Source organism: Microcaecilia unicolor, chromosome 4 (genome assembly GCF_901765095.1).
Source record: "Microcaecilia unicolor chromosome 4, aMicUni1.1, whole genome shotgun sequence".
Taxonomy (NCBI): Eukaryota; Metazoa; Chordata; class Amphibia; order Gymnophiona; family Siphonopidae; genus Microcaecilia; species Microcaecilia unicolor.
The window spans coordinates 268,159,455-268,184,051 of NC_044034.1; the positions used below are offsets into that span (position 1 = coordinate 268,159,455).

The 24,597-nt window shown below is 43.2% G+C and overlaps 1 protein-coding gene across 1 annotated transcript in view; it reads left to right on the forward strand.

Moving 5' to 3' along the window:
• Nucleotides 1-24,597, forward strand: part of TUBGCP3 (tubulin gamma complex associated protein 3) — a gene marked incomplete in the record, with an annotated part of 536,537 nt that overhangs the window by 510,790 nt on the left and 1,150 nt on the right. Inside the window, 4 exon segments of the mRNA XM_030201534.1 lie at nucleotides 9,565-9,653; nucleotides 9,802-9,933; nucleotides 23,524-23,664; nucleotides 24,298-24,414. Coding sequence (XP_030057394.1) covers nucleotides 9,565-9,653; nucleotides 9,802-9,933; nucleotides 23,524-23,664; nucleotides 24,298-24,414 — 479 coding nt within the window.

Genomic DNA, 24,597 nt, shown 5'->3' on the forward strand with positions numbered 1-24,597 from the left:
ACAGATAAGAATTGTGCTGGCTTTCCCTACCCTACAGCTGTGGTTTCTGCACATTTCTGGTGCATTTCTTAACCTTGTCTTCCCCTTGACTTAACCTTGTCTTCCCCTTGTCCCAAACAGCTGTGTAGAATAGTGGCTTCACTGGCTTAACACAGTCCTAGAGATAGGTTTTACAGCAAACACATTCCACAGGTAAAGTTTAAGCCCGCCCCAAGACTGACACTTCCTAAATAGCTTTTCTGAATAACTACTTATCACAAATTAACTCCACCCTAATCACAACTGTCTCAGATTGCTGAGGAGCAAAATTAATCTTGCACACGGTTAAACCCCATCATAGCATACCTGTTCATACCCATTCCAACAAATCAGGATGACTTTTATTCTCTGTAATATTTGTGATGCTTTAGTTTCAAGGCCAATCATCTGGAGCCTTAAGGGTTGGCCTATCTGTCATCAGCTCACTAGTTTAAAACAGGAGCTCAGTAAAGTAAAGCAGGAATTAGATGCACTTAAAGCAACTTCTAAAACTGCACAACATCATAATGCACAGAATCAAGCCAAATTCACAACACTATCTCAAAGGATAAAACCACCTAAGAATAGGTAGTTCACCGTAGGCTCAGGCAGACTTCGTTATGTGACACAGAGGCATCCACCCTCACAAGTGTTGCCCCTACAGAATTCCTTTGCTCCATTATAGCACTGTGATGTTCCTCATAATAGAACTGACGCGGAAGAACAAGCAATGGAGGTGAAACAAAAAGATATGAAGGTACCCAAAGACAAAAAACAACCCCAAATCACAAATGTTGAAACACATACCAGAAAATGTAGATGGAAAGCGATGACCACAAATGCTCGCAGTCTAAGCAATAAAGTTCATGACCTTTAAGCCCTGTTGTTGGAGGCAGACTTAGACATTGTTGCAATCACGGAGACGTGGCTGAATGGTTCCCATGAATGGGATGCAAACATACCGGGCTATAATCTATTTAGGAAGGATAGAGAGGGTCGAAAAGGTGGAGGAGTAGCTCTGTATGTGAGAAATGACATCGAGGCAACTGAAATGTCAGGGACCTGGGGAAAGGAAGAAGCGATATGGATCACCTTAAAAAGAGATGATAAAACCTCTATACACGTGGGTGTTGTCTACAGACCTCCTCCGACACAATTGGAGGATCTAGATAAAGATCTGGTCACAGATATCCATAAGATGGGAAAGAAGAGAGAGGTGCTGTTCCTGGGAGATTTCCATCTGCCGGATGTAGATTGGAAAGTTCCGTTTGCAGAATCGGAAAGAAGTAGAGAGATCGTGGATGCTTTTCAAAGTGCTCTGCTCAGACAAATGGTGACGGAACCCACGAGGGAGGGAGCGACGCTGGATCTGGTGCTCACAAATGGGGATAGTGTGTCAAATGTCTGAGTAGGTGTCCACCTGGGCGGCAGTGACCATCAAACGGTTTGGTTTGATATGACTGCTGAAGTGGAGGGCAGACACTCAAAAATCAAAGTCCTGGATTTCAAGCATGCTGACTTTAGTAAAATGGGGAAATACCTGAGGAAGGAGCTGATGGGATGGGAGGATGAACGAGAAGTGGAAGGACAGTGGTCTAAGCTGAAAGAAGCTATAAATAGGGCCACAAACCTTTATATAAAGAGAGTAAATAAAAGCAAGAGAAAAAGGAAACCGATATGGTTCTTCAAACAAGTGGCTGAGAAAATAAAGGCTAAAGAGTTGGCGTTCCTGAAATACAGAAAGACTCAAGAAGAGGAACAAGGGGAGGAATACCGTATGAAACTGAAAGAAGCCAAGAGAAAAATACATCTGGCGAAAGCGCGAGCGGAAGAACAAATGGCTAGAAATGTAAGGAGGGGTGACAAAACTTTCTTCAGGTATATTATTGAAAGGAGGAAGACTAAAAAGGGAATTCTGAGACTGAAAGGTGCTGAGAACCGCTATATAGATAATGATGAAGAAAAAGCTAATTTGCTAAATAGATACTTTTGTTCTGTTTTCACAGAAGAAAATCCTGGAGCAGGACCGCAATGGACTGGCAAAAGTACATGTGAGAATGGAGTGGATATAGCACCGTTCACGGAAGAGAGTGTGTATGAACAACTTAAAAATCTAAAGGTGGACAAAGCAGTGGGACCGGATGGGATCCACCCCAGGATATTGAGGGAGCTCAGAGAGGTTCTGGCGGGTCCTCTTAAAGATTTGTTTAATAAATCCTTGGAGACGGGAGAGGTTCCGTGGGATTGGAGAACGGCGGAGGTGGTCCCTCTTCACAAAAGTGGTGATAAGGGAAGAAGCTGGAAACTACAGGCCGGTAAGCCTCACTTCAATTATTGGAAAAGTAATGGAAGCCATGCTGAAGGAAAGGATAGTGAATTTCCTGGAAGCAAATAAGTTGCAAGATCTAAGACAACATGGTTTTACGAAAGGGAAATCATGCCAAATGAATCTCATTGAATTCTTTGACTGAGTGACCGGAGAATTAAATCAAGGACGTGCTATTGACGTAATCTGCTTAGATTTCAGCAAAGCTTTTGACACGGTTTCCCACAGGAGGCTCTTGAATAAACTAGAAGGGCTGAAGATAGGACCCGAAGTGGTGAACTGGATTAGGAACTGGTTGACGGGCAGACACCAGAGGGTGGTGGTAAATGGAGTTCGCTTGGAGAAGAGAAAGGTGAGTAGTGGAGTGCCTCAGGGATCGGTGCTGGGGCCGATTCTATTCAATATATTTGTGAGTTATATTGCCGAAGGCTTACAGGGTAAAGTTTGCCTTTTTGCGGATGACACCAAGATTTGCAACAGAGTGGACACCCCGGAGGGAGTGGAAAGCATGAAAAAAGATCTGCGGAAGCTAGAAGAATGGTCTAACGTTTGGCAATTAAAATTCAATGCGAAGAAATGCAAAGTGATGCACTTAGGGAGTAGAAATCCATGGGAGACGTATGTGTTAGGCGGTGAGAGTCTGATACCCTGTTTCCCCGAAAGTAAGACATCCCCCGAAAATAAGACCTAGTAGAGGTTTTCCTGAATTGGTAGATATAAGGCTTCCCCCGAAAGTAAGACCTAGCAAATTTTTGTTTGAAAGCAGGGCCGCTGACAGCCGGACAAGGCCGCCCCCGGGCCGCCCCCCCACCCGAGGTCACCGGGCCCCCCCTCCACCCACCTTCCATCACTCCCGGAACTAACCTTAAACGCCTCCTTTCACCTTCGCAGCAAGCAGCAGCAGGGCAGACCTCTCCTTCCTTCCATGCCCCGCCCTCGCGGACGTTATATCAGGCGAGGGCGGGACACGGAAGGAAAGAGTGGCCTGCCCTGCTGCTGCTTGCTGCGAAGGTGAAAGGAGGCGTTTAAGATCAGTTCCAGGAGCGATGGAGGGCGGAAAAATAAGACAGCCCCTGAAAATAAGACCTAGCGCATTTTGGGGGGCAAAAATTAATATAAGACAGTGTCTTATTTTCGGGGAAACACGGTAGGTACGGACGGGGAGAGGGATCTTGGGGTGATAGTATCTGAGGACCTGAAGGCGACGAAACAGTGTGACAGTGCGGTGGCCGTAGCTAGAACATTGCTAGGCTGTATAGAGAGAGGTGTGACCAGCAGAAGTAAAGAGGTTTTAATACCCCTGTATAAGACGTTGGTGAGGCCCCACCTGGAGTATTGTGTTCAGTTTTGGAGGCCGTATCTTGTGAAGGATGTAAAAAAAAAATGGAAGCAGTGCAAAGAAAAGCTACGAGAATGGTATGGGATTTGCGTTACAAGACGTATGAGGAGAGACTTGTTGACCTGAACATGTATACCCTGGAGGAAAGGAGAAACAGGGATGATATGATACAGACGTTCAAATATTTGAAAGGTATTAATCTGCAAACGAACCTTTTCCGGAGAGGGGAAGGCGGTAGAACTAGAGGACATGAAATGAGATTGAAGGGGGGCAGACTCAAGAAAAATGTCAGGAAGTATTTTTTTTCACGGAGAGAGTGGTGGATGCTTGGAATGCCCTCCCGCTGGAGGTGGTGGAGAGGAAAACGGTAACGGAATTCAAACATGCGTGGGATAAACATAAAGGAATCCTCCTCAGAAGGAAGGGATCCCCAGAAGCTTAGCCGGTGGTGGGAGGCAGGGCTGGTGGTTGGGAGGTGGGGATAGTGCTGGGCAGACTTATACGGTCTGTGCCAGAGCCGGTGGTAGGAGGCAGGGCGGGTGGTTGGGAGGCGGGGATAGTGCTGGGCAGACTTATACGGTCTGTGCCCTGAAAAAGACAGGTACAAATCAAGGTAAGGTATACACAAAAAATGGCACATGTGAGTTTATCTTGTTGGGCAGACTGGGTTTTTATGCCGTCATCTACTATGTTACTATGTTATTACCTTTGTCTTTGGTGAATATGCCATGCTGGAACAAGAAGTTGAGGTGGGAAGTAAGTTCAGTGATGAATCGAGCGGGGGGGGGGGGGGGATGGTTTCATTAGATAATTGGGGGAGGTGTCCAATTGACAGTAGGCTATAGAGATCTTATTGGTTGCTAGTGCTATTGTTTCTTGTGTGATCTGGGTGAAATTTGTCCAAGTTCGGTCGGCTGGGTATTCTTCTGAGCAAGGTAGATATCAAGGTTGGTGTAGTCCTATGACGTATTTTTGCGTAGATCGACAATTTTGCCTTTGAAGTAGTTAGCAAGATCGTCTGCTGTTGGGATTTCGATTTTGTTGAGGACACAGGTTTTGTGTCTAGTCATTTATCCAGAAGCTTGTATAACTTTTTCATGTCTTTGTAGTCAGAACCTAGTTGTTAATTTTAGTGATTCTTTCCAGGCGTTTAGATTTTGATCGTTTTTGGTTTTTCTCCAGGCTCGTTCAAGTTGTCTGGTTCTAGATTTTAATTGTTTCACATTTTCGTTGAACCATGGGGTCCTGTTTGGTTTGTGAATGGTGTTTTTTCGTAAAGGAGCTTAATCATTTAGAACGGTGATACATCTCGATTTCCAATCTGCAAGATAGTTGATGGAATCAGATGGAATAGACCAATTGTTGTCGTAAATTGATTGCCAAAATGCAGTTGTGTCCACTTTACCTGCAGCCAATGTAGGGTCAGATTTAATTTGAAGTGATCTGACTATGGAATTTTCGTCCATTTGTGGTTAATGACTTTAATGATTTGGTCTGATGCGAATTTATACGTTAGCAGGTCAAGTGTGTGGCCTTTCTGTGTGTGGCCATTCGAAATCCCATAGTTGGAAAAATACCTTACAATCTTGGACACCAGTTGAGTTTGGGTCTTCTAAATGAAGGTTTATGTCCTCAATGACTAGTACGGGTGGAGGAGTGGCCTAGTGGTTAGGGTGGTGGACTTTGGTCCTGGGGAACTGAGGAACTGAGTTTGATTCCCGGGCTCCTTGTGACTTTGGGCAAGTCACTTAACCCTCCATTGCCTGCCGCATTGAGCCTGCCATGAGTGGGAAAGCTCGGGGTACAAATGTAACAAAAAAATAAATAATTAAAAAATATGTTTGAGTTAGATGTACAAGTAGCCGATATGAAATCCATTAGGGTTATATATGCTTCGCTCCAAGTGCCTGGCGGTCTGTAGAATAGGACGCAATTTAGATTGCCGGCTACACTTTTAAGTTGCAATCTGATTGAGGCAATTTATAGTTGAGGTGTGATTGATTCAGCAATGGTTTCTAAAGTGAGTTGGGATCTGTAGATTATGGCAATGCCTTTGCCTCTTTTACCTATTCTGGTCCAGTGTGTAATGTTGTATCCCAGAGGGAAAAGGTCCAGTATTGTGGGATCTTTTTGGTCATGGATCCAGGTTTCGCTGATGAAGAGTAAATCTAAGGTTTCCGATGTGATCCAATCATTTAAAATTTCTGTTTTGTTTACTGTTGATCTGACATTGATGTAACCTATTTAAATTGTAAGGTATGGATCTTCTGTAATGGTGAAAGTGGGAACCTTTATTAGTTGTCGTTTGTATATCGATTTGGATTTATTAGAGCTTTTTTGTGTTGGTTGTGCAGTTTCTTTGTGGGATAATGTTTTGCTTTTGTAAGTTCTGTTGCCGGTTTGGTTGAGATTGGTGTGTCTGGTAATCCTGAATCGGCTGTGTAGTATTGGTATGGTGTTATAATCATGGAGAGGTGTGTCTAACAGTATTTGGACCAATGTTAAGGAGTAGATTCCTAGGAGTAATTTCATTATGTTCATTCTGGCTCCTTTGTGTAATAGCGAGTGCTTTTGTTTTTGCACTTTCTTAGGGGATCCTATGTGGATCTGTTGCGTGTTAAATGACTTCTAAGAATGAACTTATGGGGGAGAGTGGAGTGTTGTTAGGAATAATGTTTTTTATGAAGTGAGGTTTATCTGGACTAAGTTCGTGAAGTAAAGAAGGAGTGTGCGTGTAAAAGTATGAGAATGATGAAGGAAGAGGGTATATGAATTTGTGGGTGTTTATGATATGGTACCCAGTTATGCTCTGCTTCTTTTTCTCAAGGGTGTATCCAGTCGACTGGTAATTGTGCCGTTTAGTGCGTGAATGTATGAAGGTGAGTGTATGTTGGAGTGTTGATGTGGTTCAAGGACAGTCAGTCGTGGACTTTGCTGGTGGGTCCAAGGTCGTAGGCTCCAATTGCAACTTGGACAATCCTGCAGGTGTCAGACCTTATATTTTCAGGTCTTCCCTTCCGTTTCCTTTATGACCTTGGTAGAGACCTGTCCCGTAAGGAGTAAGGATTCTATCCTCTGATTTGGCACTTTTTCCACCCTTTGCAATATAGTGGTTTCTTTGTCTGGCCTGCTTTCCAATTCAGTTGGGGAGATGTGCTACATTTGATTAGCGGCTAGGATTCTTGTATCTTTTTCTGCACCACTTCTGAGGCCTGTCCCACTATGATTTCACTTTGCTACCTTTGTTAGGATGATGGGGGCTCCTCTCTTCTTTCTGTATGAAATGCAGACTCTACTTTACTGGAACACTGTAATATTACAGGAGTCTTCAAATACATTCAAGATATTTCCACATCTATTGGCTTCATATATACATTGCTTTCTTAACTGGGAGCAGTCAGTTGTCCGTAAACCAGATATATGCCCCAGCACTGTCAAATATATAGTATCTGCTTTATAGAGGCCGCTTTCTCCTTGTTCTGAGTGCTGGAAACTGCTCTCCCAATGTACAAAGGAGCAGAGAACTTGAAGCAGGTAAAGAGCTCAGAAGGCAGCACACATTCAAATAACAATGTAGTTAGTGATGTCACCCACCAGTATCTGCTTTACAGAGGCCGCTTTCTCCCTGTTCTGAGTGCTGGAAACTGCTCTCCCAATGTACAAAGGAGCAGAGGACTTGAAGCAGGTGAAGAGCTCAGAAGGCAGCACACATTCAAATAACAATACAGTTAGTGATGTCACCCACCAGTATCTGCTTTACAGAGGCCACTTTCTCCCTATGCATGTCCTGGAAAGCTGTTCTGCCTATAAATATTGTTACTGCAAAAGGTTTTATTCACAACATGCCTTTCCCCACATATGTGGAATGTGGATAAATGAGCATGCAATTCCAGATAACAGTGCAATTTTTTTTGTGCACAGGTACAGCTGTCACTACTACAGACCTTTGTATGCATGCCTTCTGTGTACTCTCCCATATTAATGTATATGTTTTACATACAACTTATTTGCATTCTATTTGCTTACTGCATTGGATGCAAATTTTATTTTTTACCCTTGTTTTTGGAAATCCTGCACTGAGCTTTAGCTTGAAGCTCTAGCGTTATCCCCTGGTTAGCCAGTTTTTAGTAGCTGAAATTTTCCCAAACAACCTTTGGAGGGCAGCAGATAATTGCAAACTCGCATAAAAGCCTCATACTGTTTGAAGATTAGGTTTCCTTTATGTATAATCGATGCTATCAAGAATAATCAGAGGCTTTTTTTTTCTTACAAGACTAAATTAGATATGAATACCATGAGTAAAGCAGCCATATTAGCAAAATAAGTTTAGGGTGATGTAACAGTTCATCAGAATACAATTTCATCTGCTTTCTGTTTCACTTCTGAGGCACTATTGTCTGTTCTTCTTCTGTATTATTACTCGTACCATTACAAATGATTGTCAAACTGATTATTTTTCACCTTTATATTTAAAAAGTGAATTTTTAAGAGCTTTTGAGTGAACCACTCATTTTATTTGTAGTTTCCCTTACTGGCTGGCATGTGCGTCACTTCTAGTATAACCTGTTTTGAGAAACAAGGTTTTTATTTTTTTTATTTTTTTGATAGACGAGTTTATCAATGTGTAGCTTTTAATGGTCAGTGATTTGAACTTAGTAATCTTATACAAGATTACTGTTTTAACCAAATTTTGAATTTATATTTGCCTGTATTAATGTAGTAGAACTACTAAACCTGTAGTGCTTTTAAACAAGAACATCCTTCAGGGTATCCAACAATAGTGTACATGGATTCCTTTGGGCATTCTCTTCACATCCTCAACTACTGAGAAGGTTGTGTCATGTACTCCTAGAAATTAAGTTCACATTTAGACATGGAATAAAATTAAATCATCTCAATGCAAAAAGAAACATTTAAGAGAAAGTACAATCGAAACATGCCCAATATAGGATGTTGTAAAGAAATTTGCTGGTGTATCTGTGCATATGTGCAATGAACAGCAGATATCTGGAAGGCCTATGAAATTATGATGCATTACAATTTGTGAACAAAAAATACATCTTTATAATTCCTTAAAATATTCATTATAGTGAAAGATTTTCCATTCCAAAACAGAAAAGGTAAATGTGTTAGGCTACTTAAATTCATATCCCACTTTTTTCTCATCAATACTTTTTTTTTAAAGTGTAAAGCTTTTGATATAATTATTCATTTTAATATGGTATCTTGTTTTGACCCATAAGATGCATTAAGAACATGCTATATTTGTTTGTCAGAAATAAAGGGCAAAGAACAGAATAACAGCAGCTTATAGGTAGACCTTCACACCTTTTGAAGGTTTTTTTTTTTTTTTTTTTTTTTAATCTCATGAAGTAGAAAAGGCAGACTCAGAAGCAGGGTAAGGAACAGTTCAAAGGTTCCTATTTCTCTTCGATGGCAAGGTCAGTTTGCAGCTCTTTAAAGAAATGTCATTTTTGTCTCCAAATAGCTGGGGTCGGTAAATGTTTCATGCTCAGTAGACAGAGTAATTGAGACACCTCTCTGAATAGAGAGCCAGTGTTTGTTGAAGACATGAAGCTATCAAGGTGTAAGATTTTCATATCTAAATATTGCATGCAAGTCTCCTGAGCTTCAATTTCATCACACAAGCTTAAGGCTCCTATGTTTTGCTGGTCACGTAACACTAGTTGATTAGGTGCTCTGTTTACATTGCACATAAAATCATTAGAATAGGGTCTTTTGTAATGTTATGCTCGCAGACAAATTCATATGAAAACCTGGAATTGTCATAGGGAGAACATTAATTTTTTGTTTCTTAAAAACTTACTGTGTCAGTTTTTCTCTTCTGATATTTTATTTTAACTTTTCAAATTCTTTCTAGAACTCTCTGGGGTGCTTCATCAGTGTCATGTCCTGGCTTCGGAAATGGTTCATTTCATTCATCAGATGCAGTATTATATCACATTTGAGGTATGCATTAATCAGGTAATTTGTACACTTAAAAAAGGGCAGATGTAGTCACTGATTAAGAAAGGGAAGGGGCATGGGCTTTGAGGTAAGAGAGCCCTCATTTTTGAATCATGCACCAGACATAATTCTGATTTCTGTTTTTTTCTAGGTGCTTGAATGCTCATGGGATGAGCTTTGGAACAAGGTACAGCAAGCACAAGATCTAGATCATATCATTGCAGCTCATGAAGTGTTCTTGGATACTATCATCTCACGCTGTCTATTGGACAATGACTCAAGAGTAAGCCATTTGCATTTATTCTAGCATAACTCACCAGTTTTGTTGTCTGAGCACAACTCAATAACCATAAGTCACTTTTTATCTTCTGTTTTCTTATTTATAGAAGCCCTATATTCTTTAAAGGGAGCAATAAATTAGTAGCCCTGGGAAGGGAACAATAGCTGAGTAAAAATCAAGTTATAAAAGTTCTGTGTGCATTGTCTATTACATTAATCAGTAGAGCAATGGAGTAGCTTCAATAATCTCTCTTCGTTTTCAAACCATCTCCCCCATTTTTATTTGATTTTCTTTTCAACAAGTGATATATAAATAATCTACTAGTGCCTTATTTCTATAGCACTGTTGTGCAACACACATACAGGGTTTGGGGTATTCCTTTACCTTTTCATCCACTTGGGGACACCATTGTTAACCTTATTATATTCCCTACCCACTGAATATCCTGTGGATAGCATTGTTTGCTTCAGTCAAAAAGATTATATCAGAAGTTTTCCCTGATAACTGTCGGAAACAGTGAGCCATGCTTAAAGGTCACGTGACCCATCATATGCATTGAGGAGGAGACTGTCTGTAGTCTTTGAAGAGCTTGAACAAGTAACTTCCTACACACCACCAATCATTTGCAGATTGGTGGTTTCCCTATTCATCATCAAAAAGCATTTACCATGCCACTGAAATAATTTATTTTAGGACATAAAAACTGCCATACTGGGTCAGACCAAAGGCCCAGTATCCTGTTTTGAGTGGTTGGCCAAAGTAGGTCACAAATATCAAGATCCAAAGGGTAACTAGATTCCTTGCTATTTATGCCCAGGGTTAAGCAGTGGCTTCCCCAAGTCTGTCTGGTTAATTAGTTTATAAACCTTTCCTGTAGAAACTTCTCTAAACCATTTTAAAACTATCTATATTTACTGCTTTTACCACATCTTGTGGTTTTGACTTCCAGAGCTTAATTGTGCATTGAGTGAAAATGTATTTTCTTCTTTCTTTTAAATGTGCAATTTAGTAACTTTATTTACTGTCCACTAGTATTTATACTTCCTGAGGTCATGAACAATCAATTTGTTTACCCATTCCATTTCACTTATGATTTTATATCTCGCTCGTATCTCCCCTCAGCGTTCTCATCTTCAAGCCAAAGAGGCCTAACCTCTTTAGCCTTTCTTCAAAGGGAAGCTGTTCCATCCCCCTTATCATTTTTGTTGCCATTCTCTGTATTTTTTCTAATTGCATTATTTCTTCTTTTTTTTTTTTTTTTTGAGATATGATGAACAGAATTGCTCACAATACTGACGGTTCAATCTTTATTCCTTTCCTCATAATTCCTAACATTCTCTTTTGACTTCTGCTGCACAGTGAGTTGAGGATTTCAACATATTGTCCATGATGACTTCTAGATCCTTTTTCCTTGGTGGTGACTCTAGATCCTTTTTCTTTGCTGGTGATTCTTAATAAGCATGCAACATTGTGTAACTACAGTTTGGATTATCCTTCCCTATGTTCATTACTTGTCCACATTTAAATTTCTTTTGCCATTTGAAAATCCAGTCTCCCAGTCTGTCAGGGTGGTCCTACAATTTCTCATAATCTGTGATTTGTCTACAAATTCCTTTTCCAGATCATTTATAAATATATCTTTCTGATTTATTTTTCACTCCATAGGGAATAACTTAGAAGAGGGCTACTTTCCAATCCTGTCTCAGAACCTACTGTGTAGCCTGCAAGAAATGGTTCCTTAGTGAGGGATGTTTTCTTTCCAGTCTTTTGCCAGAAGATAGCTAAAGTCATCCTATTTGATTTTCAGCTATCAGGAGGTCATTTTAAAACCTTCTTAATTGCCCTTGTATAAGTAACAATATTGAAGTCATGGGAGTGAAGTCCAGACAGCTCCTGAAGTTATTTACTTGTAAGTTAAACCAGTGTATCATGATCAAATCCAGTGGCATTCCTAGGGTGGCTGACACCCGGGGCGGATCGCCGATGCACCCCCCCCCCCCCCCCCCCCCCCGGTGCATTTTTACCTGCTGGAGGGGTGCTGTGCGCCTGTCGGCTTCGCTTGTTCCATTCTCCCTCTGCCCCAGAACAGGAAGTAACCTGTTCCGGGGCAGAGAGAGCACGGAACGAGCGGAGCCGACAGGAGCGTGGCAACTCCCCCCCCCTCCCAGCAGCGTGCATCCAGGGCGGACCGCAACCACCGCCCCCCCCCCCCACCCCCTAGGAACGCCACTGATCAAATCTGCTCTCAAGAGAATCAGAAGCCTCTGTCCCACCATTCCCTGGATCTAAGATTTTGCATCTTGTTAGGGGAGCAGTTTTATGTGAACACTGTGCTTGCCTTCAGTATAGAAGACTAATGAGCTCATTTTCGACAGAAGAGCGCCCATCTTTCGACACAAAATGGGAGATGGGCGTCGTCCTCCCAGGGTCGCCCATATTGGCATAATCGAAAGCCGATTTTGGGCGCCCTCAACAGCTTTCCGTAGCGGGGACGACCAAAGTTCCCGGGGGCGTGTCGGAAGCATAGCGAAGGCAGGACTGGGGCGTGCTTAACACATGGGCGTCCTAGGCCGATAATGGAAAAAAGAAGGGCGACCCTGATGAACACTTGGCCGACTTTACTTGGTCCTTTTTTTTTATGACCAAGCCACAAAAATGTGCCCTAAATAACCAGATGGCCACCGGAGGTAATCGGGGATGACCTCCCCCTACTCCCCCAGTGGTCACTAACCCCCTCCTACCCTAAAAAAAAATGTTAAAATATTTTTTCAAGCCTCTATGCCAGCCTCAAATATCATACCCAGCTCCATGACAGCAGTATGCAGGTCCCTGGAACAGTTTTAGTGGGTACTGCAGTGCACTTCAGCCAGGCGGACCCAGGCCCATCCCCCCCTAACTGTTACACTTGTGGTGGTAAATGTGAGCCCTCCAAAACCCACCAGAAACCCACTGTACCCACATCTAGGTGCTCCCCTTCATCCCTAAGGGCTTTGGTAGTGGTGTACAGTTGTGGGGAGTGGGTTTTGGGGGGGGGGCTCAGCACACAAGGTAAGGGAGCTATGCACCTGGGAGCTTTTTCTGAAGTCCACTGCAGTGCCCCCTAGGGTGCCTGGTTGGTATCCTGGCATGTGAGGGGGACCAGTGCACTACGAATGCTGGCTCCTCCCACAACCAAAGGGCTTGGATTTGGTCGATTCTGAGATGGGCGTCCTTGGGTTCCATTATCGCCGAAAATCAGGGACAACCATCTCTAGGGACGACCATCTCTAAGGTCGACCTAAATGTAGAGATTTGGGCATCCTCGACCGTATTATCGAAATGAAAGATGGCCGCCCATCTGGTTTCGATAATACGGGTTTCCCCGCCCCTTCGCAGGGACATCCTGCGAGGACGCCATCAGGAAAACTTGGGCGCCCAGTTCGATTATGCCCCTCTAAGGGGGGATGTTATCAAGCAGCAGTAAAAAATTTACTTTTAATACATCTTAATTTACCATGGGAGTCAGCAACCCCTCGGTATCTTAGTACCACAGGTTGCTGACTCTCATGGTAAATGAATAACTCTGCTTGTGAGCCACCTTGCAAGTAGCATTATTCCAGTACCCTGGGAACATCTGCCCTCAAACCTGTGGCCCGATGATCCTGGGCTTGAACTCGAAGGGGCTTCAGTGCCATTTCCCTCCCCTTCCCCCAATCACATTCCCACTCCCTGATAGCACTCTGTCTACAGGAAAACAGAAACAAGTGTTTTCAGTTTTGTTTAAACCTCCTCGTTTAAACTGTTTACTGAGTATTTTCACCAAAAAAGGAATAAAAAATGAAAGCAGAAAAGTTGTATAATTTTTTCTTTTTATTCAACTGTCAATTCCATGACAGAGCTATGCAAGAACATTTGCATAGGAAGCAAGCATACAAGAACAAGGTCATCAAATACAGAGATGAAGTTGCTTACTAATACAAGTGTCTCCTTTCTTATATACACATAATTCTGGCATCATTACACATCCTTTGTATATTATTTGGCTCATTACTAGTCTATCTCAAACCTTCTGGCGTCTAACTTTCTCTCCCCTTTTTTTCCCTCATGCAGTACTATCAAACACAAGTTTCACATGTCTTGCCAACCTCTGTTCTTACTTTCAACTCATGGTCATGCTGTAGACATCCTGTTCCTCTACTCCCTTTTTACTCAGGGTTCTCAGTACATTCTTTTATTCTTAATAAAGGTTATTATAATGTCAGATTTTCTGTGTCAGCTATTCCAGCTGCACTTCTGGAGTCCATTTTATATTTGTGACTCCATTTTGTCAGTTTTAATATATACAGTTTCAGCTGTAATCGAATCTATAGACAAAACTGGGACAGCACCCCTCCCCCAATCAAATGTGGGCAGCTCAGACCCCTCTCCCCCCCCCCCCCCCCCCCCCGATGGAAAGCTACTGCGTTTCCACCACCCATAGGACCTCCCCGTGTCCACTTTAGCAACCCTGATGGTCTAGTCGGAGCAGAAGCAATCCCCAGTCACTCCTTCCAATGCCAGCTCTGCATTCAAAATGGCTGCCAGGATATCCTGTGGCACACTCATGAGGCTGCTGCTAGAGGGCACAGCAGCCATTTTGAGATTGAAACTTGCATGGGCAGGAGCAATTCCCAATCTCAAAATGGCTGCTGGGACCTAGACACCAGGTCTTCTAAGGTAGGCCCAGGGAGGGCCTGTGGGAGGGTGGTACTTTTATTCATTGGTAGTGGTGGGGGAGGAGGGTAGAGAGTGGTTGCCACCACTGGGAAGGGGGCTGTTTCAGTTTCAGCCATCAATGCACTGATATTTTTTGCCGGAAACTGAAATACAGCCAAATTCAAATTTCGGGCCAGTTTTAGCACCAAAACTGAAATTTGCTCAACCTCTATCTCCCCCCCCACCCTCCCCCAGACTCCAGTCTCCCTGAAAAGAACCTCCCCACCTTCCCATCAGACTCCAGTTTCCCTGGTCAGAACCTCACCCCATCCTGCTTCTCAGAATTCCCTCCCTCCCCCCCCAAAGGACTCTCCCCGCCAGCATCAGGGATTGGGATTACATTACCATCATTTTATGGCCATACCACAATTTGCATTGTGCACCTGGTGTTCACTGGAAGTTGTGTTATGGTTTTTACATAGTAATGAGATGTTTTACATGTATTTGCATGTTTTGCATCTCATTACTGTATAACCTGCGGTGGACCTAAATATCGTTGTGTTAGGGCAAGACAACCTGCGTTAGAGCTCTTAAGTCATGTTAAGGGGCTAATAACATGGCTTATTGCCCTAACCCAGCTTTATAACTTACCCCCTCATTTACTTTACTTTATCAGTTATTTTCACACATTGGGGATGATTTTATAAAAGAGCATCTATATCAAAATCGAAAAAGGGTACATAAAAGCCTTTATAGAAAAGGCATCTAGAACCAGTCCCTGTATAAATTTGCATGTGTTCTTTGTGCACACATTGTATTTTATAACTCATGTATGTACATTGCCATTCTGGTCCACCTCCACCCAGACTGTGCCTTTGAATAGTTACATGTGGTTCCTTCTTCTTTGCAGATGTCCATCAGATAACTTTTCAGACTAGGGCCCTCCTCGGGTTTCAGAACTAGAAATTATTTTATCCTAGCATTCAGTTTCTTGGGAGTATGGTAATTGGTACTTTTGGATTGTTTGAGAAATTTATCTTGAGTACTATGGTCCAGTGCCCCCTTCAGGGAGGAGCTTGGGACAGTGCTCTATGTACTTGGTGGTTTCAGAGAAAAGAGGCTGTTTTTCTTCTATCCTAGACTAATGCCTTTCTGTTGTCCCACATTTCAGAGTGGAAACCTTGAGCTCTGTAATCACAGCAGTCAGGCTGACTGAATTTCTCACCTCCCTAGATCTGACAGAAACCTACCTGCACATCCCTATCTGGGAACCTTACAAATGCTTCCTGCAGTTCTGCGTGTTGGGCAATCACTTCCCATTCAGGGTGATGTCCTTTGGCTTAGCCACTGTTTTGTGGATCTTCTCCAAGGTTATGGTGGTGGTGATGGTGGCCTTTCTCTGCAGACAAGGATTCCAAGTTCACCCCTACTTAGACAAAGAGGATATAACCTCAGTCGCTGCTGTCCTAGAACACCTAAGATGCATGGTGAATTTGCAAGAAGTCAACTAGTACATTCTCAGGTCATGGAATATCTGCAGTACATTGAAGGTCATGCTGTTCCTTCAGTAGGAGAGGATCAGCAAACCCCAGGCCCAAAAAAGCATTCTGCAAGCAGCCAGAACCCAGAGCATAGGACTACATTCAGCTGCTGGGGATAATGGCGGTCCTTAGGGCCAGGGCTCATATGTGGCCCTTCCAGAGAGTGTTGCTGTCCAGAAAAGCCTCCCAATCCCAGTACTTTGAGGTCTGCATTCCCAATTCACTCTCCCTGCAAAGGGCACAGAGCACCTGAACCCTGATAGACACCCCCTTCCCCCAGTGGATAGTAATTACCATGGATGCCATCCTCAGGGATACCCACTTTGAGGACATGGTGGTGTAGGGCAAATGGTAAGTGTACAAGTCAGCTGGAGAAGAAGGCAATCTGCTTGGCACTTGGGCACTTCCTACCTTGGCTGACAGGAAAGGCAATCTAAGTGATGTCAGATAATGCGATGATGGTGGCTTATCAACAAGCAGGGAAGAACCAGGAGCACAGTGGTAGTTCTGGAAACAGATTGGCTATTCGGTGGCAGAGCTCAGCCTGTTGGTGCTGTCAGTTGCTCATATTGCTGGATCAAGGAATGTACTTCTTGGATCTGGGAGAATGGGAGCTGAGTCCTGAGGTGTTTCAGCTCATAGTGGATTGCTGGGGGACTCCTTGTGGTCCGAAGACCTCAGGAAAGAATGCAAAGTGTGAATGTTTCTTCAGCCTCAGGAGTGTCAGGAATTGGTGCTGTGACACAGCAGACCCCTGATAAGCAGAGTGCGTTGGAAGGTAGCTAGAAACCCCTACCTGGTGATCCTGGTGGCTCTGGACTGACATTGGTATAAGAACCTACAGTGTCATCTCCTGGGTCATTTCTCCTCCTGAGGGGAAGGGGGATCCTGAGGCAGGGTCCCATCATAATGAAAGACTCTTATCCCTTCCTGCTTATGGCTTGTCCCTTGAGAGGCACTGCTTAAAAAACAAAGGTTACTTGGTGCAGGTTATTGATACTCTACTCGGGGCCCCGAAGCAGTCCATCTCTTTGGCTTGTGTGTGTATGGAGATGAGCACTGATGCTCCAAAGAAACAGCTTTCTCCTTGGCAGGCACAGTTGTCATCTGTCTTAGCCTTTCTGCATCAGTGCCTGAAGCACAGGCTGGCCTTAACTCTTTGAAGGTACAAGTAGCAGTTATTTCCTATTCTTGAGGGAAGATATAGGGGTTTGCTCTGGTGGCTTATCCTAAAGTGGTGATATTCCTGCAGAGAGTGAAACATCCTACCCCAGCAGGACCCTAACTTGGTCCTCAATGTGCTGGGAGGGAGGAGAGTGCCTTTTGAGTCCTTGAAACATCTTACCTTAAACCTTCTAGTGGCAGTCTGGCCAAGAGGGTCTCCGAATTGCCTGCCTAGTCCTGTAGGGACCTATATTTGTCATTCTCAGAGCATTCTGTCTTCATTAAGATGGTCCCGTCCTTTCTACCAAAGGTGATTTCTCCTATCCATCTCAATCAGGCGGTAGTTCTCCCAGCCTTTGAGCATGGATCTGCAAAGTCCACAGACTTGGATGTGAGGAATGTTGTTCTCCGTTATTTGCAGGTGACGTGGAGGGGCATAATCGAACGGGGCGCCCAGGTTTTCCTGAGGGCGTCCTCACAGGACATCTTCAGGAAGGGGCGGGGAAACCCATATTAATGAAACAAGATGGGCATCCATCTTTCGTTTCCATAATGCTGTCGGGGATGCCGAAATCTTAACATTTAGGTCAACCTTAGAGATGGGCATCCTTAGAGATGGTCGTCCCCAGTTTCCAGCGATAATGGAAACTGAGGACGCCCATCTCAGAAATGACCAAATCCAAGCCATTTGTTCATGGGAGGAGCCAGCATTCATAGTGCACTGGTCCCCCTCACATGCCAGGACACCAACCGGGCACTCTAGGGGGCACTGCAGTGGACTTCACAAATTGCTCTCAGGTGCATAGCTCCCTTACCTTGGGTGCTGAGCCCCCCAAAACCCACTACCCATAACTGTACAATACTACCATAGCCCTAAGTGGTGAAGGGGGGCACCTAGATGTGGGTACAGTGGGTTTCTGGTGGGTTTTGAAGGGCTCACATTTACTACCACAGGTGTAACAGTTGGGGGGGGGGGGGGGGGGGCCTGGATCCGCCTGCCTGAAGTGCACTGCAGTACCCACTAAAACTGCTCCAGGGACCTGCATACTGCTGTTACTGAGCTGGGTATGACATTTGAGGCTGGCATAGAGGCTGGCAAAAAATATTTTTTACATTTTTTTTTAAGGTGGGAGGAGGTTAGTGACTACTGGGGGAGTAAGGGGAGGTCTTCCCGATTCCCTCCGGTGGTCATCTGGTCAGTTCGGGCATGCTTTTGTGGCTTGGTCACAAGAAAAAATGGACCAGGTAAAGTCGTCCAAGTGCTCGTCAGAGACGCCCTTCTTTTTTCCATTATCAGCCGAGGACGCCCATGTGTTAAGCACGCCCCAGTCCCGCCTTCACTATGCTTCTGACATGCCCCTGGGAACTTTAGTCGTCCCTGCGACAGAAAGCAGTTGAAGACGCCCAAAATCGGCTTTCGATTATGCCAATTTGGGCGACCCTGGGAAAAGGACGCCCATCTTCCGATTTGTGTCGAAAGAGTACTGATAGAACTGAAAAATGAGCTTGCGGAGCTACTGTTAGTGATATGCAATTTATCCTTAAAATCGTGCGTGGTACTGGAAAATTGGAGGGTGGCCAATGTAACGCCAATTTTTAAAAAAGGTTCCAGGGGAGATCCGGGAAATTATAGACCGGTGAGTCTGACGTCAGTGCCGGGGAAAATGGTAGAGGCTATTATCAAAAACAAAATTACAGAGCACAACCAAGGGCATGGATTACTGAGACCAAGTCAGCATGGCTTTTGTGTGGGGAAATCTTGCCTGACCAATTTACTTCAATTCTTTGAAGGAGTAAACAAACATGTGGACAAAGGAGAGACGGTTGATATTGTGTATCTGGATTTTCAAAAGGCGTTTGACAAGGTACCTCATGAAAGGCTACAGAGGAAATTGGAGGGTCATGAGATAGGAGGAAAAGTCCTATTGTGGATTAAAAACTGGTTGAAGGATAGGAAACAGAGAGTGGGGTTAAATGGGCATTATTCACAATGGAGAAGGGTAGTTAGTGGGGTTCCTCAGGGGTCTGTGCTAGGACCACTGCTTTTTAATATATTTATAAATGAGTTAGAGATGGGAGTAACTAGCGAGGTAATTAAATTTGCTGATGACACAAAGTTATTCAAAGTCGTTGACTCGTGACAGGATTGTGAAAAATTACAGAAGGACCTTACGAGACTGGGAGATTGGGCGGCTAAATGCCAGATGACGTTTAATGTGAGGAAGTGCAAGGTGATGCATGTGGGAAAAAAGAACCCGAATTATAGCTACGTCATGCAAGGTTCCACGTTAGGAGTTACGGACCAAGAAAGGGATCTGGGTGTCGTCGTCGATAATACACTGAAACCTTCTGCTCAGTGTGCTGCTGCAGCTAGGAAAGCGAATAGAATGTTGGGTATTATTAGGAAAGGTATGGAAAACAGGTATGAGGATGTTATAAATCCGTTGTATTGCTCCATGGTGCGACCGCACTTTGAGTATTGTGTTCAATTCTGGTCGCCGCATCTCAAGAAAGATATAGTAGAATTGGAAAAGGTGCAGCTAAGGGCGACTAAAATGATAGCTGGGATGGGACGACTTCCCTATGAAGAAAGACTAAGGAGGCTAGGGTTTTTCAGCTTGGAGAAGAGACGGCTGAGGGGAGACATGATAGAGACATATAAAATAATGAGTGGAGTGGAACAGGTAGATGTGAAGCGTCTGTTCACGCTTTCCAAAAATACTAGGACTAGGGGGCATGCGATGAAACTACAGTGTAGTAAATTTAAAACAAATCGGAGAAAACGTTTCTTCACCCAATGCGTAATTAAACTCTGGAATTCGTTGCCAGAGAGCGTGGTGAAGGCAGCTAGCTTGGCAGAGTTTAAAAGGGGGTTAGACGGTTTCCTAAAGGACAAGTCCATAAACCACTACTAAATGGACTTGGGAAAAATCCACAATTCCAGGAATAACATGTATAGAATGTTTGTACGTTTGGGAAGCTTGCCAGGTGCCTTGGCCTGGATTGGCCGCTGTTGTGGACAGGATGCTGGGCTCGATGGACCCTTGGTCTTTTCCCAGTGTGGCATTACTTATGTACTTATATATGCAGCCCTTGAGGAACAAGGTTGGGCACCCCTGTTCTAAGGCATCCATAGCATGCTGGATAAAGCTGGCCATTGAAGCGGCCTATGTAGTTAGGGTACAAGGTTGTTCTGGAGGGAATTCAAGCTCATTCAATGCGAGCACAAGTGATATCATGGGCAGAAGCCCAGGCCATATCTCCTGAACATATACAGTGGGGGAAATAAGTATTTGATCCCTTGCTGATTTTGTAAGTTTGCCCACTGACAAAGACATGAGCAGCCCATAATTGAAGGGTAGGTTATTGGTAACAGTGAGAGATAGCACATCACAAATTAAATCCGGAAAATCACATTGTGGAAAGTATATGAATTTATTTGCATTCTGCAGAGGGAAATAAGTATTTGATCCCCCACCAACCAGTAAGAGATCTGGCCCCTACAGACCAGGTAGATGCTCCAAATCAACTCGTTACCTGCATGACAGACAGCTGTCGGCAATGGTCACCTGTATGAAAGACACCTGTCCACAGACTCAGTGAATCAGTCAGACTCTAACCTCTACAAAATGGCCAAGAGCAAGGAGCTGTCTAAGGATGTCAGGGACAAGATCATACACCTGCACAAGGCTGGAATGGGCTACAAAACCATCAGTAAGACGCTGGGCGAGAAGGAGACAACTGTTGGTGCCATAGTAAGAAAATGGAAGAAGTACAAAATGACTGTCAATCGACAAAGATCTGGGGCTCCACGCAAAATCTCACCTTGTGGGGTATCCTTGATCATGAGGAAGGTTAGAAATCAGCCTACAACTACAAGGGGGGAACTTGTCAATGATCTCAAGGCAGCTGGGACCACTGTCACCACGAAAACCATTGGTAACACATTACGACATAACGGATTGCAATCCTGCAGTGCCCGCAAGGTCCCCCTGCTCCGGAAGGCACATGTGACGGCCCGTCTGAAGTTTGCCAGTGAACACCTGGATGATGCCAAGAGTGATTGGGAGAAGGTGCTGTGGTCAGATGAGACAAAAATTGAGCTCTTTGGCATGAACTCAACTCGCCGTGTTTGGAGGAAGAGAAATGCTGCCTATGACCCAAAGAACACCGTCCCCACTGTCAAGCATGGAGGTGGAAATGTTATGTTTTGGGGGTGTTTCTCTGCTAAGGGCACAGGACTACTTCACCGCATCAATGGAAGAATGGATGGGGCCATGTACCGTACAATTCTGAGTGACAACCTCCTTCCCTCCGCCAGGGCCTTAAAAATGGGTCGTGGCTGGGTCTTCCAGCACGACAATGACCCAAAACATACAGCCAAGGCAACAAAGGAGTGGCTCAGGAAGAAGCACATTAGGGTCATGGAGTGGCCTAGCCAGTCACCAGACCTTAATCCCATTGAAAACTTATGGAGGGAGCTGAAGATGCGAGTTGCCAAGCGACAGCCCAGAACTCTTAATGATTTAGAGATGATCTGCAAAGAGGAGTGGACCAAAATTCCTCCTGACATGTGTGCAAACCTCATCATCAACTACAGAAGACGTCTGACCGCTGTGCTTGCCAACAAGGGTTTTGCCACCAAGTATTAGGTCTTGTTTGCCAGAGGGATTAAATACTTATTTCCCTCTGCAGAATGCAAATAAATTCATATACTTTCCACAATGTGATTTTCCGGATTTAATTTGTGATGTGCTATCTCTCACTGTTACCAATAACCTACCCTTCAATTATGGGCTGCTCATGTCTTTGTCAGTGGGCAAACTTACAAAATCAGCAAGGGATCAAATACTTATTTCCCCCACTGTATGCAAAGCAGTGATATGGTCGCTGCTTCATTCTTTTGTGAAGCATTACAAGCTAGATGTCCTGGCCAGGAATAAGTCAGCCTTTGGCAGGAAAGTCATACAAGGAGCCTTATTTTCCCCCTCCCAGTGAGGGACTGCTCTGTTACATCTCACTAGTATGATCAGGTCTAGCTGGATGAAAAGGAAGGAGAAATTTATTCATACTTGTTAATTTCCTTTCCTAGAATCCTACTAGACCAGTCCAGGATATGCCCTGGAAGACTGTAGTGCTTGGGATTCTGGGGGAATTTGATTTGCTTCTGTCTATCATTAGTCTTTTGAATCATAAGAGACTGATTAATATGTTCTGCAGAGGTTTCCCTAAGGAGAACTACTTATACTTTGGTCCTATCTGCTTGGGCAGCAGCAATACTGAAGGATTCCAGCATGCACCAGTCCTTATACTGGCGATGTCACTGGAGTAGTTCAGAATCTCTGCCTCCATTTCCTGATTGGAAAGGAACAGACCACTGCTTTGGACTGGTGTAGTAGAATTCAAGGAAAGAAAATTAATAGGTATGAATACATTTCTCTTTTCAGGAAGTTTATTTTGGAGAAAAGGAAATGGTATATAAAATATTTTTTCTTAGCATGAACAGTGAAAGATGCTTTATGTTGTTACTGCCGCACTTTGTCCTTCAGAATGTTTTGATAAACATTTAGAAGGAACTATTTTATTTATCAGTGTACAATATAAAGCAGGTACAATTCCTTTTTACTCTATATATGATTGGATCTTAGATTAGAAATTTAAAAAACTTGAGGTATGTTAGCATTTCAAATAATACCCTAAAAACTGCTTAAAACATGTTATGCTGAGTTTTGTATTGAGCTAGTTTTGGCTACAGTTTTGGTGTGTTGTATATTTGATGTTAATGCACTGCTCAAGAATGTGGTGTCATTGTTACTGTAAAGATTGGATATATACCAGAAATCCTTATTGTTTCTTAATATTTTACCCTGTTAATGGCTTTACAGGGTCATTTGGTTCTTTAGTGCTTTCTGTAGAAATATGGCCACCTTCTTCTGTTTAATAACTTCAGAAAAATATTGCATTGCAGTCTGGTTAAAATTATGGTATATACTTTCTAAGAGCAAGCCAAATTAATATTTGGTCCAGTGACTTTCTTTGGAAAATATTGTCTGTGCTAATGATTTTGTGAGGCTTATATGTTTAAAGCAGTAGCATTTTTTCTTTGCAATAGGTGAGAGCATTGTTTATTAAATTAACTTGAACTGCATTGCTGTTAATGTTGTTGAAAAGGTAGAAACCAATAGATGTAGTTTACTCTTGCTTATTTGTTTAGGCATTATTAAACCAACTGCGTGCTGTTTTTGATCAAATCATCGAGTTTCAAAATGCACAAGACACCATGTATAGAGCTGCACTGGAAGAACTACAGCTGAGGTTGGAGTTTGAAGAAAGGAAGAAACAGAGAGAATTTGAGGTATAATTTGCAGTACATGACAGGTTACAGTTACTTGAGCCAAGTCACAGATTGCAGACTTTTGATTTGCTTATTAGTTGAGTAAATGTATTCAGCAGCATTTATTCATGCTTATTCCATTAAAATGTTTTTATATATAAACTGAACAAATGTTTGTGTTGTGTTTTGTTCAGTAAAGCAAACAACAAAAAAAAGCTTGCTTGCATGCAGCGGTTAGTGCTTTTCACATAATATTCCTGTCATGTTTGATGGGCATGTAATACTAGTAACAAGACAGTTAGATGTGATAGAAAAAGGGATGCAATTGTAGGTCTTGTACCATATGTAATTGGAACAGTAGTTTCCTTCATATTAAAGGGAGGCATATTTGGGGCATGGGTGCTTGATGGGTGTCTTGTTTCCTCTGTAGGAGGCATATAATGGGCGCATTGCAATGTCTGAACTGCTGTAAGACAAAGCAGCATTTTATGTAACTGAATGTTAGTTTTTTATCACTCCTGTAATGGAGATGGAAATGCAGAGGAAAGTAATTAATAAGCAGAGAATTGTCATAAGTTCAGGCTTTTGTCTTTTATTACATGAAAAAGGGCACAGTTGTAATTATAGGCATGGATAATTGGTTATTTTCTGCAGGGGCAGTGGGGTGTTACAACAGCAGAAGAGGAGGAGGAAAACAAAAGGATTCGGGAGTTTCAAGAATCCATACCAAAAACATGCTCTCAGCTGAGGATACTCACACATTTCTATCAGGTGCTGATCTGTAACAATATTTCTGTTCACAGATTGTTGCATTTTCAACTGAATTCTTTTCAGTTTGTCCTACCTTTTATTGGATCACTATACAAACAATTCAGAATTTTTTTCAATCTTTTCTTCAGGTTTCCCATTTTAATATGAGGGGGAGTAAATAGAAAAGGTGAATTTAGATATAGC